Raw genomic sequence first — 19,886 nt, forward strand, 5'->3', positions numbered from 1 at the left:
GAATATTTTCTCCCCCCACCATCAACCACAACATGATGTTTTGATGCTATCCTGAGCTGGTAACGCGAACAGTGATCTTCAGGAGCCCCACCTTCATCTGGGTCAGCACTTGCTCACTCAGGGGAACAAAGTTGCAACAGTGTCAGACAGCTGCCAGAGAGAGGGATGCACTGAAAAGGAGTTTCAGCTTTGCATGCATTAGGTATTTCTAGTAATTCATTTGGACGTCCACCATTTAGTGACTCAATGCATTTTCCATTTAATAATGGCTTGGTTTGTATTTCTGTATTTTACATTGAATTTGATAATATCCCCACTGCCTTGCTGCTACTTGAACTCTCACCTCTGGATCAGCAGTCTGGGATGCTGGCTGTAAAACCAGTGATTCTGTAGTCCTACTAAATAGGAAAATAGGAAAAAAAAACCTATGGACAATAAGGATTTCCTGGAATGGTCTTAGATTTTAATCATCAAAAACTACTTCAACTAATTCTCAGAGAGTGCTGTAAATTTATATTTAAACAAAAACTTCTAAAACATCAGTGGTTCATTGTTGATAAAAGGTAGCACAGATGTGTGAGCACCCATAGGTAATATACATTACAAGATGCAATATTTAAACATGGCCTTGTTGGAACATTTACCCCATTATAACCATGTCGAGATTACGATCTTGGATACATTAGGCTCCATGTAAATCTAAAACGGAGTCATCTTGAGAACCTGAGAGAGACTTAGCTGGCCATAGGGATGGTTTTCACTGGAATATTGTGCGGTCCATACTCAGCTTTGTTAATGTCCATGTTCGGATCTTTCACTCCTGCGATGGGGGAAATTTGATCGACTTTGTGCAGGTTTTTAATTATGTTGATATTTGTTTTGGCTTTGTTCATAAAGTCATTCTGCAGCAGCCACCCCTCCGACTCACTCTCGGGGTCACCCTGGAGCAGGACGTTCTCCATCGCAGTCTGCAGGTACCTGACACCAATGAGAACTGAAACCTGCAACCAAACATAGGAAGTGCTTTCTGAGCAGAGGCAAAGAGAGAAACATTTCTACAGCACTTTGCCTGATATCAGCTTGTATAAGTGTGCACTGCCATCAATTAAGTACTTTTGAAATAAAATTGGTGATGCAGGGCAAAAAATATAGAAATGTTATACAGTAAGATCACACACACACACACATGCGCGTGCACGCATCATCTGTTTTATCGTTACATTGGTTCAGGCCAAAATGTTGACCCAGACATGGAGTCAGCTCCTTCTCCTGAAGCAGTGCTGAGAGGCCTGGAAGGGACCAGTTTAACATCTCATCTGAAATACAGCACTTCTGACAGCACACAGTCTGTCAGTGCTCCCTTGGACCATCAGCCAGGGACTTACTAGTCCAGTGGTTTTCAAACTGCCCCCTCGCCCCCCCCCCCCACCCCCAACACACTCATATTCCACCTGAAGCAATCTCTATGCCATATATGCTCTGTGTTTAGTCAGGGATTACTTCAGGTGGTATATGAGTAGGAAGAAAAAGGTTTGAAAACCACTGTTTTAATTGTACCTCATTGACTCGTTATGTGCACGGTTTCATAACTCCAAAGGAAATGGGCCAATAAGAATTTTTCTCAAGCAAAATATTTCAGTGTCAATTGGGTCCAGACCAGCAATTCTCAACCTTCCCTTCCCACTCAAATCCTATTCTAACCACAGAGCAATTAAAGCATAGGTGGAATGTGAGTTTAGGGGGGCAGTTTGAAATCCAATGTTCTAGTCGATCCTCTGGATGATCTTTTACCTTCTGACTGAGAGGCTTGGTCCTCTCTGGGGAGCCCTGGTTACAACAGTAAGACATTTGTGTTTAAATGTTCTAATTTTACATTTCCAGTGCCACCAGCAGCAGTGTGAAGGGAGGGGGAAAAGACATTGCAAGTTCTACTACAGAGGTTTACCTCAAAGAGCCAGATGATTAGTACAGAAAGCCCAATGGACTGCATAATCTGGGTGTAATGATCAAGCAGGGCCTGTCGGCATCCCCTTGGCCAATGGTTCAGCTCTTCAGTCAGATAGTCGTAGTTGTAATGGGCTGAGTTGTTGGTGAGTTGAGACTGGATACAAGGCCGGGGCGAGTTGACATTGCAGCAGCTGAAGGGAATGCCATCCAACAAATACTTGCCATTCACGTTACTCTTCAAACGGCTGCAGTGGGAAAGAAGCTTTCATAATGAGCATACCCCATCTCATTGTGAACGCACCCCATCTCCTCGTGAATGCACCTCATGATGTGAGCACATACACCTCCACTTGAATGCACCCCATCTCCCATTGAATCCACCTCCACCTGAACATACCTAGTCTCCATGTGAATGTGCCCTGTTGATCAGGCAGGATTCAATTGCCTGATACACTACTTTTTACAGGGGGAAAAAAAACTAATCTACATTTTTGCATATTTTGAAAGAGAATTTAGTCCTGCAAATAAACCATTGCCAAAATGCTTCAACCTGGAAATCAATATGGCATTTAGCAATGTGTGTAGAGGCAATGGTTTCAACAGGACATGTCTTATAAAACATGAAAATTTTTGTAATTTTCATTTACCGTAAATGTTAAGTTTATCCCTGGTGGGGTAAACACTCCTTCTCTAAACTATTTGAACAGCCATTGTTGTCTGCTTTCTTCCCACCAACCTGGTGTACAGAAAAGCCTCTGGAGATCAAGAATAACATAAACTGGTTGCAGTGTTGAGAGGGCAGCCTGTAGAAAGTGTACCCTGCAGGTGTGTCAGCAGGCAATGGTTTACAGAGGTTGAGCTTGAGTTTTGTAACCCTAGAACGTGGGGCACAAGGCGTTACTCCATGGGTTCCATTGGTTTGGGAAACTCTTGTTTGATACTCTTGGTTTAACCTGAATGCAATGTCTGAAGATAGACTGGATCATAAGAAGGCAATTCAGGGGTCAATATCACTCGTCAAATACAAGGAATGATCTGAATGGAGAGTAGATGAAAAATCAAAACTTTCAAATCTTCTCTGATTATCTATTGTTCAAAAATCCAAGCAACCATGTTCAATAAATCTATCCAAAGCTCGTTCACCTATGACTGCTGAGCCAAGTTCAAGTCCTACTCAATCTACAAATTCACTGAAAACACCACATTGTTGGCCAAATAAATGGAAATGATGAGTTAGAATACAGGATGAAGAACCTGGCTGGGTGACACCAGAACAACAATTCTGCTCTCAACATCAGCAAGACCAAGGAGCTTATTGTTGATGTTAGGAAGGAGAGCCACGTGTCTGTGTTGATAGGATGGTGGTAGAAATGATTGGAACCTTCAAGTTCCAAGGAGTTCATATTTCAGAAGACCTCTCCTGGAGCCAATTCATCGAGGGAACCATGTTGGGTTCTCTATCAGACTTCTACAGATGAACTGTAGAAAGTATACTGACAGGTTGCATTACTGCCCAGTTTTGAAACTCAGAAAGTTTAAATTTAAATTTAGATATACAGTATGGTGACAGGCCAATTTGGCCCTATGAGTCTATACTGCCCAATTTCACCCTATTAACCTACACCCCAGTACATTTTTGAAGGGTGGTAGGAAACTGGAGCCCCTGAAGAAAACTCACGCAGACATAGGGAGAACATACAAACTCCTTACAGACAGCGTGGGATTCGTACCCAGGTCTGGTCCCGATCACTGGCGCTGTAAAGCCATCGTGCTAACTACTACCACAACCAAGGTTGCAGAAGGTAACAAAAACACAGCTGGGTCCATCACAGGGTCTGAATCCCATCCACTGACTGAAGAAGGAAGCCGACATCATAAAGGACCCCCATCACCCTGGTCCAATCCTCTTCTTACTGCTACTTTCAGGCAGAAGGTTAGACGTCTGAAGACCTGCACCTCTAGGTTGAGGAATAGTTTCTGTCCAACAGCTGTTGGCTCTTGAACCTCCCCTTGTCAGGGAATGTTCCTTCTCCTCAAAGGATTGCCTGCACTATTGCTCAGTCACTTTCTTGCACTAGGATAACTGTGAACCTTTATTTAACTGTTTTTTGTCGATATTGTCTCTTTTAAATTCAGTTAAGTATATTGTAGTTGTTTTGTAATTTTCTGTTCAGCTGCAGCAAGAGAAGTTTTCATTGCCGATGTACCTTGCACAGTACGTTATAATAAACATTATCATTATAGATGGTGAAAGGGATCACAGGTTAAGAGGGAACAGGGAAACCAAGTGGATGAACTATCCTATTCCTGCTGAAACCCAATGGCATGAACCTTGAAGGTTCCAGTTTTTGGTGACCCCACTCCTGTCCAGATCCACTGTCTCCATCTCTCCTTTTCCTGCTCCTTCTCACTTTTCTCTCCAAACTCCTCCCACCCCTGCTCACCCACACCCCCAATGGTCTCCTCCCCTACCTGCCTCTCCATCTCTCCCACCTTCTTCTGTCTAGGCCCCTTCTCTTTCCCCATTTTTTTCTAAAACTGGATACATCCCCTCCCAACTTTAATAAAGGGTCCCAACCCAAATCTCTGCTGGACCACTTCTCCCCGTAGATATTGCTTGGCCTGTTGAGTCACTTAAGCTTCCCTACTCTCCAACTCCTCCCCCTCCCCCATTTCCCCTCCACTTACTCCTGCACCTCTTTGGAGTTCCTGTCCAGGTAGCGCAAGCTGACCCACTGGATCTCAAACCAGTCCCTGAAACCATTGTTGCCACAACAGTGGAACTCGAAGTGGAGCTCATCCATAATCTTCTTGAGGAAGCACCTGCCTGGAGTGTCAGTGTCCTTGTAGAACTTCATGGTACGCTGGAGCCCCAGATAGAGGGACTCCTCCAGTGCAGCCCTCATGCCATAGCACAGAAAAGCTCCCACCAGGATACAGAATGTAAAGAAGAAGGTACAGATGATGTAAGGAAGCATGAGCATCCTCCAGTGGGAGAACTTGTTGTCCCAGCAGTCGTGACAAATCTTGCCCCCCAGGAGGTTGACACCGCAGGCAATGGCTCCCACGGCCATCAGCATGTCGGGGACCGAGGATGTCCCTTTGCTCACCATCACTTCACTGCGTTTGTTCATCTCCACCTTCAGGTAGGCCCCCAAGCTGATCAAAACGAGTCCCGACAGGACAGACACCCAATTCAGGATCCACAGCACCTGGGCCAACTTGTCTCTTCGATCCTTGGTGAATCTCACCCTAAGGATGGCCATGGTCCAGACAACATGAAGACTGGGTCCACACACAAGCCAGGGTGAGATCACAGGATAACCTTCCTGCAAACGATAAACCCATCACTGACACAGTCCTTGAATCACAGACAGATAGTACACGAAAGCAGAGAACAGGCCCTTCGGCCCTTCTAGTCTATGCCAAACTATTTTTCTACCTTGTTCCACTGAACTGCATCAGGGCTAAATACCTCTATACCCCACCCTGTCTGTGTATCTGCTCAGTTTTTTCTTAATTGTCAAAATTAAGCCTGCATTTACCAATACAGCTGGTAGCTGTATACACCCCCTCCCTTTCACCCATCACCCATGTACCTGTACTCTCATTTTTATCTCATCTAACCTCAGTGGAAAAAGCCTGCTTGCATTTACACTTTCTCTATCCCTTAGAATTTTCGAGACCTCTATCAGATCTCCCCTGATTTTTCTGTGCTGCTGAGAATAAAGTCCCTTTAACCTTTCACTATCAGTTCTTCAACTTCTGCCAACATCCTTGTAAATCTTCTCAACACACTTTCAATCTTATTGATATCCTTCCTGTAGATAGGTGACCAAAACTGTACACAATATTCCAAATTTGGCCTTGCCAATATTTTACACAACTTCTCCATAACATCCCAACTATCCTCAATGCTTTCATTTATGAATGACAATGTGTCAAAGCTTTCTTTATGATCTTATCTATCTTTTAGGGAATTAATTGTCTGTATTCCAAAATCCCTCTGTTCTACCACACTCTTCCTTGCCCTGCCCTTTCCCATGTATTTCTCACCTTGGTTTGCCTTCCAAAATGTACAACACCTCACAATTATCTGCATTAAATTCCATCTGCCATCTTGCAGCCATTTTTCCAGCTGCTCCAGATCCCTCTGCAAATTTGAAAAGCCTTCCTCGCTGTCCACAACATCCCCAATCTTAGTGTCATCTGCAATTTACTCCATCCAGTCCATCGATATAGATAACAAATAACAATGGACCCAGCACCAATCCTTGACACACCATTAGACACAAGCCTCCAGTCAGAGAGGCTATCATCCACAACCATTCTCTGGGTTCTCTTGTGAAGCCAATATCTAATCAAATTTACTAATGCACTATGAACACCAAGCAACTGTAACTTCTTGATTAACCTCCCATATGGGACCTTATCAAAGGCCTTACTAAAATCCATGTGGACAGCATCCACAGCCTTTCCTTCATCAATTTTTTCTGGTAACTTCCTTGAAAAACTAAAAGATTGGTTAAACACAACTTACCACATATAAAGCCATGTTGACTATCCATTAATCAGTTCCTGTATGTCCAAATACTTGCAGATATGATCTCTTGGAACATCATCCAATAATTTACCCACTACTGATATCAGGCTCTCTGGTCTACAATTTTTTAAATTATTTTTAGATCCATCAGAACTATATTAAATACCCTCTAATCCTCTGGCACCTAAACATGGCTAAGGACATGTTAAATATATCTACCAGTGCCCCTGCAATTTCTAATCTAGCCTCCCTCTGAGGGAATACCTTGTCAGGGGACATCCATTTTTATTTGCCTCAAAACAGCAAGCACCTCTTCTTTAATCTGTATTGTTGAAGTGGGCTTTCAGTTGCTTGAAAACAAACACGAATACAGCTGGACAAACAGATTTAAATCACTTTGCAAAGCATGAGAACTCTGTTACAGCAAGAAGCACTGCCACAAGCAGCTCGTCTCATCCCAAAAGGGTCTGTCTGGTGGCTTACAAGTCATATATTTATATAATCAGAGCCCCTAGGTTTCCAGAACATTCAAACAGTCTGCTCCATACAAGTACATATTTCTTGGGATTTGTTAATCAAGGTCGTGATTCTTACCCAATTGTTAATAGTCTTTTGCTACCTTGCCAAATAAGGAGGTCCTTTTCGGCTCCAGTCTTGTCATATTGGAAACAAGAAAGAAAGGAATGCAGTTAGTTTCTCTCTCCCAGTCAACATTTTAAAACTTACATTCCCAGTATAGATTCCATGACCTTACTGGGCTTGTTTGTTTCAGTTCCATAGACTCTGTGCCAGTTTCCTGACTATCATAAATATAGATGCAAAAAAATAATATCTAAGATCCCTCCCATCTCTTTTGGCTCCATACATAGCCAACCTCTCTTCAAGAGGACATCCTTTTGCTCTTAATATACCTGTAGAAGCCCTTGGGATTTTCCTTCACATTGTATGCCAAAGCAACCTAATCTTCTTTTAGACCTCCTGACTTTTCCTTTTTTCTTGCAATTTTTATACTCCTCAAGTACCTAATTTGTTCCTTGTTGCTTAAATCTATGATATATCTCTCTTTTCTTCTTAACCAAATCCCCAATATCCCTTGAAACCCAAGGTTCCCTTGGCTTCTTAACTTTGCCTTCAATCTTGCCAGGAACATACGAAACTCTGTACTCTCAAACTTTCACCTTTGAAGGCCTCCCCCTTACCAAGCACATCCTTGCCAGAGACAACCTGTTTCAATCCACACATTCTAGATCTTTTCATGTTTCCTCAAGATTGACCTTTCACCAATTGATAATCTCAACCCGAGGCCCTGACCTATCCTTTTCCATAATTAACTTGAAGCATGGCATTATGATCTCTGGACCCAGTGTTCCCCTACACACATTTCCACCACCAGTCCTGTCTTGTTCCCTAACAGGAGATCCAGTATTGGACTCTCTCTAGTTGGTGCCTCTATATATTGATTTTGAAAACTTTACTGAAAATATTTGACAAACTCTAAGCATCCAGCTATTTTACAGTATGGGAGTCCCAGTCAATATATGGAAAGCTAAAATCCACTTTATGTTTCTTGCAGCCGTCTGCTACCTCTCTGCAGCTTTGCTCCTCCAATTCTAGCAGATGATTAGATGGTCTTTCATACAATCCCATAAATGTGGTCATACCTTTCCCGTTCCTCAGTTCCACCCAAATAGCCTCAGTTGTGAGTCCACTAGACTGAACGGCTGTGACTTTTTTCCTGAGAAGCAAAGATTTCAAGTGAACTAAACTAAAGAATCGCCAAAGCATAATATTTCAAGTAATGTAAGAGGAAGTGGTCGAGATGGGTTCAATTACAACATGTAAAAGACATTTTTACACAGGCATGTGTGGAAGAAAGGGTTGGAGGGCCAAAAACCACACAGGCAAATGGGACCAGCTCCGATGGGCAACCTGCGATCATGAGGAACTGTAGAGAATGCTGAATGCAAGATAACAGTAAGATCAAAATTCTCCCCTCCCTACACTTCCCACTGCCTTGGAAAAATCTGCCATCACGTTAAGGAGGCTCTTCCTGCCCTGACCAGACTCTCTTCCCCCACTTCCCATCAGGAAGAAGATTCCCAAGTGTGAGATCACAAAGTACCAGATTCAGTTTCTTCCCTGCTCCTGTCCCTTTTGTGAACGAACCTCGCACTGTTAAAACAACGCTGCCTGTGCCCTGTTCTAGATGACTTCTCGCTCTGTAACTGGACTCGAGTGTTCAGCTGCCGGACTATGAACAGTTGACTAACTCGACTGCTCACTAAACAAACCCAGTGCCTGTGACGATAAACTTGAACCTAGTAGGAAAAGGCCAGTAGGGGTGCGGACCCGTTTCGGTGCTGCCTGTAGAGTAACTCCAGCAGAACGCCCACTGTGGACCCTGGAGACCACGGCCAGGTCCAGTCCCCAGCCCACCGAGCCAACCCACGGAGGTGAGTGGGTGTAAAGGCGGTGGGAGTGTGGGGACAGGAGGCCTGGGTAGGGGCCGACCAGGGGCTCCCAGTGGCCATGGGGCTGCGGATGCAAGTAAGGAGCCGCCCTTTTCCATCGGGGTCCCGACCCGCGGCCACCGCACCTCTCACCGCTACTGGGCACAGCAGGTTGGCGCAAGGTTCAATCAGACCAGAGCAACTGGTCGCTGTTGAGTTCTAGTCCTGGGGTCTGACCAAATTTCGTTGCAACTCATGACAATCGCGGAATAAAATCGGTTGGTGCAAAATGCACCTGGGACGTCCCGCGTCCGCGGCTCTTCCCCGTTAACCATCTGCTATCTCCCCGACCCCGTCAGGTTCCAGGGCAGGGACGGTGGAAGGTGAAGGAGGCGCCCGTTACCCATTTACCGAGCAGCTGCCGTCTATCCCGCCCAGGCGTTTGGCCAGGAGGAATGACCGCAGGGCTTCAAACAAACCTCTGCGGTTGAGCCACTCCTGGGCCGTCCCGGAGCCGCTGCGGATGGCAAAAGACGGCGATGTCGGGCGCTCGGGGTTAATCAGCGACGAAGGGATTTCCTGGAAACACCCCCTACCCCGCTGTAATCCCTCAGACACAAGCACGTCAACAAATTACCGACTTTTCCTTTAAAATGTGACTGTTCTTAGCAGAAGTGGTCAATCTGACACCAGAGCATTCAAGGGAAAGGAATTTAAGAATTACAGTCACTCGCTGGATGTAAGGAAACCTTTTAACAGTAAAGGTTCCATTATTCTCACATAATACTACATTTAGAATGTAACATACATGAAATTCTTTAACTTTTTTGCCTACAGAGTCTCCATTTGGTCCAGCGCCCCTCACAGAAACCTACAGCACCTGGGGGACTCCCTTCCAAGTAAGACCAGTCCTGAGCCTGCTGAGCTTCCTCGACCAGACAATCTCAGGCTATTCGGTCTTAGATACACAGGAGAGTGAAGGTGCTGGAATCTGAAGTGAAATCCGCTGGAGGATCTCCCGGGGTCAAGCAGTATCAGCGGGAGAAAAGGAAGGTCGCTGTTTCGATGCAAAACTATTATTGAGACCATTAAAATCTCGATAAAGACTTTTTGTCTTGAGATGTCTGATGCTATTCAACGCATGAACTTCCCCCAGCAGATTGTGAGAAGCTTTATCTATCCAGTATTAATTCGTACGGAATGTGTAGAAACTGCTCCTTGGGCTTTGATCAGGTCCTCCAAGTGAAACACAAAGTCTGCAGACGCTGAGATTGATGTAAAAACAGAAATGCAAGAGGAACTCAGCCGGTCTTGTAGTGTCAGCAGTTGGTAAAGATATATTACTGACATCTTAGGCCTGATCCCTTCCTCAAGGTGTGAGGACCAGAGATGGGCACTCCCTTCATGCATATTCACTTCCTCCTCAACTCTGTCCCTCCCTCACCCCACTCCTTCTCTCTCACCCCTGCTCTCTTCTCCCCTTTGTCCTCCCTCTCACTCTCTCTCTCCTCCTCCTCTGCCCCACTCCTTCTCTCTCACCCCTGCTCTCTTCTCCCCTTTGTCCTCCCTCTCTCTCTCTCCTCCTCCTCCCCCCCACTCTCTCCTCCCCTTCACCCCCACTCTCTCCTCCCCTTTGTCCTCCTTCTCTCCACCTCCTCCTCACCCCACTCTCTCCTCCCCTTCACCCCCACTCTCTCCTCCCCTTTGTCCTCCTTCTCTCCTCCTCCACCTCACCCCACTCTATCTTCCCCTTCACCCCCACTCTCTCCTCCCCTTTGTCCTCCTCTCCTCCTCCTCCTCCTCCTCACCCCACTCTCTCTTCCCCTTCACCCCCACTCTCTCCTCCCCTTTGTCCTCCTTCTCTCCTCCTCCCCACCCCCCACTCTCTCCTCCCCTTCACCCCCACTCTCTCCTCCCCTTTGTCCTCCTTCTCTCCTCCTCCTCACCCCCACTCTCTCCTCCCCTTTGTCCTTCTCTCCTCCTCCTCCTCACCCCCCACTCTCTCGTGAGGAGAGGATTTCTGTTTGTCCAGAGGTACATTCCTGTTGCTTACAAAAGCTCCTCTTATGCTCCCAATGCACGGACTTTCTTGGGGTCACCTGGAACACTTCTCCCTTGAGTGATAATGAGACAGATGTTCCAAGCAGTTGCCATTTTTCAAGTAGATTCTAAGCACTCTTTGAATCTCTTTGTTAGTTAGAGTGCTTGTTTCCAGAGTGTGGTGTCAGGCAATCATTGGGTTGTTGGCCCTGAAGAGTCATAGAGTCATACAGTGTTTAATAGGCCCTTTGGCTCAACTAATCCGTGCTGACTTTCTGAGCTAGTGCCATTTGCCCGCATTTGGTCCACATCGTTTTATACCCCTCCTGTCCACATATCTGTCCAAATGTTGTTTGGGCATTGTTAATGTGACTGCTTCCTCAGTGTCCTCTGGCAGCATCTTCCAGTTAAGGGCTACCCTCTGAGTGAAAGAGTTGCCCCTTATATTCCTCTTAAATCTCTTCCTTCCCACCTTAAATCTATGCCCTCTTGCTCTGGAATCATCTCCCCTGGGAAAAAGGCTATGAGCATTCACTTTGACTATGCTCCTTTGATTTGATGGAACAAATGTCCTCCTTCAGTTCCCACTTTATTGAGTACTGTTTAGGTGCAGCTATTGCCTTGCTTGTGATGAGGATGCTCATGTAGACTTGCTTGTAATTCTCGCATTCAATGGAAGTTTTCATAACCCTGGAGGTTCTCCCACCATCTGGTTCATCAGGCAACCCTTCATTTACTCACAGTGAGACAGAGGGAAATTATCCAACTGTGATCATGTGATCCACTCAAATAGAAAGGAGAGGTTTGTTTCTGTAACCAGGGACCTGGGATCTAAACGATTGGAAAGAGGATTTTGGACTGGACTTGAAATTCACCAGCATATCTCACCTTGGTATGATGTAGACTTCATACATCTTGATGGTCAAGGTGAATCAAATCTCTTTGTGGATCTCTTTACACCTGATAATTTCCCTGGTCCTGTGTCAGAGTTTGGCTGGGTCAGTAATTCTCCAAATCATCCATGGACTTCGGTGAACTGGACTTTTTCCATTGTGATGTTTCCACAGTCCCACTGACCAGTTCATCTGTGACTCACTTAAACAGGCTATTAGTGACCAAGGTTTGATTCCAGCACTATCTGTAAGGAGTTTATACGTACTCCCCATGACTAGAATTTTTGATGCAAGAGGATTGTTCAGCGTGGTGTGGTGATTGTAGCAGTTAGCAGAATGCTATTACAGCATCAGCGACCTCCAAGTTCAAATCCACGGCTGTCTGTCAGGAGTATGTATGTTCTCCCCATGACCTCTGGGTTTCCTCCAACATTCCAAAGACGTACAGGGTTAATAGGTTAACTGGTCACATTGGGGTCTCTGCATGGTGCGGGCTTGTGAGCCAGAAAGTCTGTATCTATAATAAAAACAGTCCTCCGTTTTGGTTTATTTTGCCTTTTCTGGCCTTTAGCTTGGTCATGCTGTTCAGTACCTTGGTTCTACTTCCTCATCTCTATTTTGCGATGCTCTCTTTTTAAAATATTTTTAGCATTTAACATAAAAACATAACACAGAATTGACAATTACATAATAATTCATGTGTCTACAAGTAAGGACACCCCAAAAAAAGCCAATGAAAAAAAAGTAGCTAAAACTACATCAATAATTGCTTATATAATACCTCAAAAACATTGAATTGAAATGATCTATGCGACCATGTTCAACCCATTTGTTGAGGTAACTTGCATAAAATAAAGGAAAAAAAACTGAAACTAAATCTGGTCTATCTCCTCCCTCTAATCAAAGTTACCTTATAAATTTACTGGCAACCCCCGGAGAACAGGCAATGAACCACCGGAACATACATAATTGCTAATTCTTCCAATTATAAAAAAATTCTAAGAATGGCCCCGATTCTGCCATGCTCTCAACTTACAAAGAGTCTTCATCCCATTTCCAGTTGATCCCTTGCACAAGGGAACTCTGGAAGTCCAGTACCCTGTACAGGGGAGTTGTAGATGTTCAGAACCTGGTACGTGAAACAAAATTCTTGATCCCTCTTCAGCTTCAGTTCTGGATTCCCTCTCTGCAGCAAGTAGTTTATCCATACCTACCCGAGCTGGCATATTCATATTTTAAATGCCTCAATTAGATCACCCCACCCCCCACCACTACACACTGACAACATGAGCCGATTTATGGCATCCTGCTGTCTCCCTCCTCAGCATTCAAGGACCAACAGCTACCAAGCGTCAGTCACGCTGTGAATTAAGAAGTGCAAGAAAGCGAGCTCTAAACTCTGTCTCTCGCACTCTCAGTGGAGAGCACTCTTACGGCTTTAACAGAATATAAAATACCCTCAAACATTTTATAGGCCTGTCCTTGAGGACTAAATAATTCTTCATACCCTCTTCAGTAACTTTACTCAACACATTCTACATGCAGTGATTTCTATCTTTAGCTTTTCCTTCATCGGCTTTTGTACTTTATTAGCATCAAACATATAATTGACAGTTCTTTTCTCCCTTGGGTGAGATTGTATATTGACATTTTCTACATAGCAATATTATTTTTGATGCTGGATTTAACAGTCTTCACTGGAAATGTCTCCCATCCCCTCACGCAGAGTTTATAATTGTGATGCAGAGCAGCGCCTGGCCAGTAATGCTGATGGTTCCCACAAGGGGGTGCTCTCCCCATCCAGCTGAACATTGTCCTACATTTCAGTTCCACTGGGATTGGCCAAATGTATCTCTAAACAGTGGCCTGTATAATTGTACCAAAAATTCAATGTATTCAGTTTTTGCCAAAATTTAGCTAAAGTATTTATTCTCATGAGTGTGGTAGGCAAATGATTTTTACAATTCAGATTAAATGTTGCTGATTGGCTGATATAATTAGGTCACAGGCAATTAAAAACAATGAAGGGTCATTGACCTGAAAAATGAACCCTCAAAGTGAAAGGTTCCTTTTATTGTCATGTTAAAAGTGTAACATACACATGATATACTTAAGACAAACAAAGAATCACCATGAGCATTGCCGGATTCTCCAAACAATAGGAGAAACAAAAGAGTCACTGAGTGTCAGTGGATTCCCCTCCAGCTCTCTCACACACTCCTGTTTGATTCATTGACAACCCAAGCTCCAATGCAAACCTCCAACACCATCAGGAAGTCTTCAGCGCTCGAGGCTCTTCAGGAGCCCTTCCTGATCTTAGCACACTCTCGAATTCCTGCTCTGATACCTGGTTCCCATGAGCCCGTGTCCTGCAACCTGCGCGGGTCCTCCACCCATAAGTTGCCCGTAGCCTGTGTGGGTCCTTCAGCTGCTGAGCCCCTCGCTGGTCAGCTGCCGTGGACACTGTCCTGTAGGGTTGTCTCCTTTACATTTTCTTTTCATTGGGGCATGTTTCTCCCCATTCTTGATGCCCTGTGCCGGTCCGCTGCTTCCCTGAAGTCTGCAACTCCTCATGGCCACGACTGAGCACAGGCACTGCCGTTTTGGGCACAAACCTCGTGGTGGCAGAATTTTACTTACAAGCACTGTCGGTTCCTTTTACAGGCTGTTTCAAGCCTTTCTGGAGCTGCTGGCATTCAGAATGGGCAGTTGAAACCTTTGGAGCAGTGTTGAGTCTCTGCTCTCCGCTCTCTCGGGTCTGCATCGGCAGCAGCGCTGCCACATTTTATTTTTGTACCTGTTGGGATGTTTCTTTTATTATAATAAAAAAACTTGGGTTCTTTTTAAAATAACTAGATCTATTAACGAAGCAACCAGCACTAAAAACAGAACACACACATGCAGACATCATGGGAAGGCATCCATCTTGAATCTGCAAAAGATGCAACAACATTCACAAGGTGCAACATTCCCCAGATGATACGCACACAGTCTCTAACTCCCCCTGGTGGTAGCGCTCTATCACTACACCTGTCACTACATACACTGCCTGAGTGTTCCTGGCACGTTCAGGTTTCAGGGGACACAGTAAATTCAACTGTTTGCATAATATGAACTTACGGCTGTAAATTTCAGAAGACCTCTCCTGAAGTCAGCATGTTGAGGCAACTGTGAGGAAAACACACAAATGTCTCTTCTGTCTGAGGAGATTTGGCCGAGTGGTGACTGATGGTTCAGGAGTCTGATAACTGTTCGAAAGAAACTGTTCTTGAATCTTGAGGTGCTAGTCTTCAGGCTTCTGTACATTCTGCCCAGAGCCAGCATTGTGAAGTTGTGACAGACCTATAGACACTTCACTGTGTGGGACGGTCACAGTATTCAAAAGACGTACGGGTAGGGAGGTTTAATTTAAAATAAAATTTGGACACTCAGCTCAGTACAGGCACTTCACCTCCTTCCCACCAATGCAGATGGGCGCATGCTCCCTCCTTTCTAAAATCAGTAATGCTGGTGTTGTCAGTAAGCTTATTGATCGAGTTGGAGCCAAACTTGGCTATGCAGTCACAGGAATAGAGTAGGGAACTAAGTACATAGCTGTGGGGTGCCCCTGTGTTGATGGTCAGAAGGAGGAGGTATTGTTGCTGATCCACGCTGACTGGGGTCTGCAGAAAAGGACAGAAGGATGGACAGAGTTTCAGGTACTTTAGCTTGGTCATGGGCTTTGCTGGTATGATGGTGCTGAACGTTAAGCTGTAGTCAATGAACAAAAACCTGATAGCTTCTGAGTAACTCATGAATTCATGCCATCATTTGGATATATAAGATTGTGGCACTAAACATCTGGACAGAAAAGGAGAATTGACCAAATATCTAGACAGATGGGGAAGCAGAACCAAACCTCTGAAAGGGGGGGTATTATTCCACAGGATGGATGATTGTCTGATGTGAGGTTGTTTAATGTAATGGATGGAGGTCATTTGTGAGAGTACAATACAGTACAACTTCGAATATCCAAAATCAGATTCTCTGAAATGTTCAGTTATCTGAAATGTAAAAAAATTATTTTTAAATTTCAGATAACTGTGGATTTTGGAGAATCCAATTTCGTTATCTGAAACAAATCAGGAATCCTCATTTATCCAAAAAATTTTCAGAGCTGAACTGACCAGGACCTTGGACTCCTGGCAGCGACAGCAGCGGACCTCAGGCTCCCAACGTGAGCGGGGAGGTGTTGGTGATCGGCTGCAGCCAGCTTTTTTTTGTGGTGAGAATTAAACATTATTGTTGTTTGTTACTTTTTAAACTTTTTAAACACTGTTACAAGTGATTTGTTGTTGCTACTGGGCTGTTTTTAAAAAATGACCAGTTCTCCAAAAAAAATGTTTATCCAAAATATGCCCGGTCCCGACCATTCTGGATAATCGGAGTTGTACTGTATTAAAAAGGTGCAGTCTGCACGGAGTTGAGGGCATAGTTGCAATAGAGGCAAAGGTTCAATGAAGAAAACATCAAACTACTTGGAATATTTACATTGGAAACGGGCTGCAGAAATCTGACCTTATGATTTGGAAGATCTTAAACATACTGTTACCAAGGATTTTTGCTATGTGCATGCTCAATAGGGCGCACATTTGAACAAGAAGGGATGTCAATTTTGTTGATACATGCTCTTCCACAGAGTGAGGTGGTGGCTTTTAGACATTTTAGGATGTATACTTAAATAGCCAATTGGATATTTAAGGTAAAGGAAGATAACAGCCCCATTGTTGACGGATGAGTCCAGATGTTTATTTTTAATTGCCTTTAGGCCTCTGACCCATAGAAATGATTTCAGAGGGAGTGAAGTATGTATTAAAGTATTTAAGTGTGTCTGGTAAAATACTGTGGTGCCTACAGTCTCTGGAAGCACCTGTGATTGCCTTGAAGCCTGAGTGCAATTTCCCAGTTACTACTGAAAATGGCCACGGAACCTTCTCTTACAGAATATTGCATTTTATTCTTAATAAATTATTGAGAACCAAGCCACTTACCATCCATCTCATCGAATGTGTTCCTATCCTCATATCAGGTTTCAGGGTATAATATTTCATTAATGATCAGCATTCCTCTTGAGTGTTACCATAAGTTGCAGGATCAATAACACTCAGCCTTGGAGACTGATGATGACCTTCAGTCTAAGTTTGCTCCTGCTACAGGACATCATCGATGAGAAAAGTGCTGCCTAATAGCTCAGTATTTCCTGGCAGGCTATTGATGTAGGAGGCTTATTTATGGGCGAATGGCGCAGTGGCTTCAGGTGAGAAACAGATGTACTGATATGCACCATTCCACAAGTTCCCATGTCTCCCTAATGAAGCATGAAAGTCTGCAGACGCTGTGATTGTAGTCGAAACACACTGAAATGCTGGAGGAACTCATCCGGTCTACACCAGACAAAGACATATTGCTGACGTTTCCAGCCTGCGGAATAAGGCCACTCTCCCTTTCTTTTTTCAGAAGTAGCCTCTCCATTTTGCCGACTGATGTTATTGAGTGACATGGAGTTGACTGGCAGAGTTTGACAAAACTTGCAATGGATGTTAAAAATGCTTCCTTCCGGTCTCAGCCAGTGACAAGAACACATTGTTCTCATTCAACCTGATTAACCCCAAGGTCGAAATATTCCATGTGCAAAGTGCCATTCTGCCTTTATTTGTCTCACACCTCATTTTCTTATTTTTACCTTTAACTCCAAGCCGTCTGCACACCTCTTTAGTTTTCCTCCTCTGTTCAATTTAAGGTTGAATTCACCCTCCTTAGTCCTTGTGCTTTTAATTTGATGGTTTCTTCAATATATTTGGTGAAGTTGGTCAGGAAAAGTAATGGGGTTAGATCCAATCACATCCAAGTCAGATCCATTGTATTTGGGATTTGATTTACTGGACAACACAGTGGTTCAGCTGGTGACCCAGGAAATGGGTCTTTGAGGAGCACAGAAAGTGCTGCTTTTGTTTTTTTTTGGCAAAGAAGCAGAATTTCTCCTGATCCAGCCCTGGTACAGGAAGCAGGGTTTGCACTCTGCTGTGGCCTTAACTCCAAGCTGACACCACTCATTACAAGAAAGTACATTCAGTCACGAACAGACCTTTCGGCCCAAGACATCCATTCTGGGCTAGGCCCTTTTGCCTGTATTTGCTCCTTCTCCTTCGAAATGGTTAGTGCAATGTTCCTGCAGCACCAGGGTTCGAATCCTGCGCTGTCTGTCAGGAGTTTGAACGCTCTTCCCGTGTCAGTGCAGGTTTCTTCCAGGTGCTCCAGTTTCCTCCCGCCTGGGGGGATGTAGGTCAACTGGGTACAATTGGGCAGCATGGCTCGTGGGCCAAAACGGCCTGTTACTGAGCTGCGTGTCCAAATTTTATTTTAAATTAAACCTCCCTACCCGTACGTCTTTTGAATACTGTGACCGTTCCCACTTCTAAGGCTCATTCTGGGTATGGACCATTGTCTGGGTGAAAAGGTGGCTCCTCGGATCCCTCAAATCTCTCCTCTCTAACCTTCAATCTGCTCTCTAATAGAACTGTCTACCCTGGGAAAAAAAGACTGGAAGCATTCACTTTATCTGTGTCCCTCATGATTTTATAAACTTCTATATGATCACCTCCCAGTCTCCTACAATCCAGGAAATAAAGACCCAGCCCATTCAACCTCTCCCTATAACTCATGCCCTCATCTCAGCAGTATCTTGGTGAATCTTCCTCTTCTTCTGTGTCTGTATCTGTGTTTGTGTCTTCTTCTCTTCTTTGTGTCTGTGTCTCTTCTGTTTTTCCTGATGAGCTGCTTGTATCTCTGTCGGGCCTCTTCTTGTTGTTCCTCCCCTCTTGGGCTGCTCGGCTGTTGTGCTTCTTGATGATGCTCTTCTTGTTGATCTTCCCTCTGTCTATCTTTCACGTCTGTTTCGTCGCTCCATCTTCTGCTGTCTTCTTTATCCTCCAGCTGAGAGCCCTGGTGTCGGGCGTCTCTCAGCTGCTTGGACTGTGACAGCCCGCTCCTCTGCTGAGCCCCCCCTCCCACCTGTGTCTTCTTTCTCCTCTGATTGCTCACTTTTTTTGGCTCCGAGAGCCATCTTTGTAGTGTACCAGCTGGTGGGTCATGACTCTGTAGGGCAGGTACTGACCTCGAGGGTCAGGCGCTCCTCGTCACTACAGCGTCCTGTTCCTTCCCGCAGGTAAGGCCTTCTTCCTTCTTCTCCGGCAACTTTTTTTTACTTCTTTTTTTCCATCTGTTCTTACTTTCTCCTTCTTGGAAGCCATCTTCTTTCTCTTCTCTGTATCTTTATCTTCTATTTCTTGTACTCTATTTCTGTTATGCTTTGCTTTTTCCTAACTTTTTTTCCTATTTTCCTGGAGAGATCTGGTTTTCCCGACTGGCCACTACTCCATCACGTGACTCCTCCAGTGGTAGCATTATTGAGATGCCTGTAATCCCTATGAGGTCTCCAGCCTCCCATGGATTTGGGCATCATATGTAGTGGGGAAGTCCTTGGGCTATCAGACCTGTGAATTATTCCAAGTTCCTCCTGTGGTGATATGTAATTACACCACTTGCTTACCAGGGGTCATCTCGGTGACCTTGTATATAAAGCAGTCCAGAGCTACAGTCTAGCTTCCAGGTTCGTCTTGCAGAGAGACAAGACCTTTTAGTGTACATATTAGTTTATTAAAGCTGGTGTGGTTATTGTCAGTACAATTTAATAAACTAATATGATAGCTACTAGGATGGAAGCTGCTTCTGCTCCAAGGCTCATTTCCGTCCACCTTGAGACTCTTCCTGAGGAATGGAATCTGGGGATGACTAGCACGGACGTGCATCCAAGGACAGAGATGGTGAGGGACCGCTGTACTGGAATTGTGGTGGAATGCGGGAAAGACCACAGAAGTACAATAGGGCAGGTAAGAAATGGCCAAGAGCCCTATCTACCCGTGGGTTCGCTGGTACAGGCGCCACCGAACTAAACCCCGGTCTGATCAGAAAGGG

The 19,886-nt window shown here is 44.7% G+C and overlaps 2 protein-coding genes across 3 annotated transcripts in view; one reads left to right on the forward strand and one right to left on the reverse strand.

The window, feature by feature from the left end:
- ubr1 (ubiquitin protein ligase E3 component n-recognin 1) overlaps positions 1 to 10,047 on the forward strand; it is a 227,492-nt gene extending 217,445 nt beyond the window's left edge. For both annotated transcript variants that reach the window (XM_069917334.1, XM_069917337.1), the window contains one exon: positions 9,778 to 10,047. In XM_069917334.1, coding sequence (XP_069773435.1) covers positions 9,778 to 9,919 — 142 coding nt within the window. In that variant the 3' untranslated portion in view covers positions 9,920 to 10,047. The remainder of the gene's footprint in view (positions 1 to 9,777) is intronic.
- LOC138753852 (photoreceptor outer segment membrane glycoprotein 2-like) lies at positions 274 to 8,252 on the reverse strand. Its single transcript, XM_069917339.1, has 5 exons — positions 8,152 to 8,252; positions 7,085 to 7,143; positions 4,636 to 5,276; positions 1,946 to 2,192; positions 274 to 1,001 (listed from the first exon to the last, which is right to left on the reverse strand). The coding sequence occupies exons 3-5, from the start codon at positions 5,211 to 5,213 to the stop codon at positions 735 to 737; spliced, it is 1,092 nt and encodes a 363-aa protein (XP_069773440.1). The 5' UTR covers positions 5,214 to 5,276; positions 7,085 to 7,143; positions 8,152 to 8,252; the 3' UTR covers positions 274 to 734.
- Positions 10,048 to 19,886: the final 9,839 nt, after the last annotated feature.

The sequence above is a fragment of the Narcine bancroftii genome, chromosome 2 (genome assembly GCF_036971445.1).
Source record: "Narcine bancroftii isolate sNarBan1 chromosome 2, sNarBan1.hap1, whole genome shotgun sequence".
NCBI classification, from domain to species: domain Eukaryota; kingdom Metazoa; phylum Chordata; class Chondrichthyes; order Torpediniformes; family Narcinidae; genus Narcine; species Narcine bancroftii.

Bases quoted from the DNA above. Each gene is read 5' to 3' on its own strand.
- LOC138753852 (XM_069917339.1), bottom strand. From the start codon at position 5,213: ATGGCCATCCTTAGGGTGAGATTCACCAAGGATCGAAGAGACAAGTTG. The intron at 2,193-4,635 runs GTAAGTGGAGGG...TTCCCACTGCAG, and splicing joins AACTCCAAAGAGGTGCAGGA to CCGTTTGAAGAGTAACGTGA. The intron at 1,002-1,945 runs GTAAACCTCTGT...GTTTGGTTGCAG, and splicing joins TAATCATCTGGCTCTTTGAG to GTTTCAGTTCTCATTGGTGT.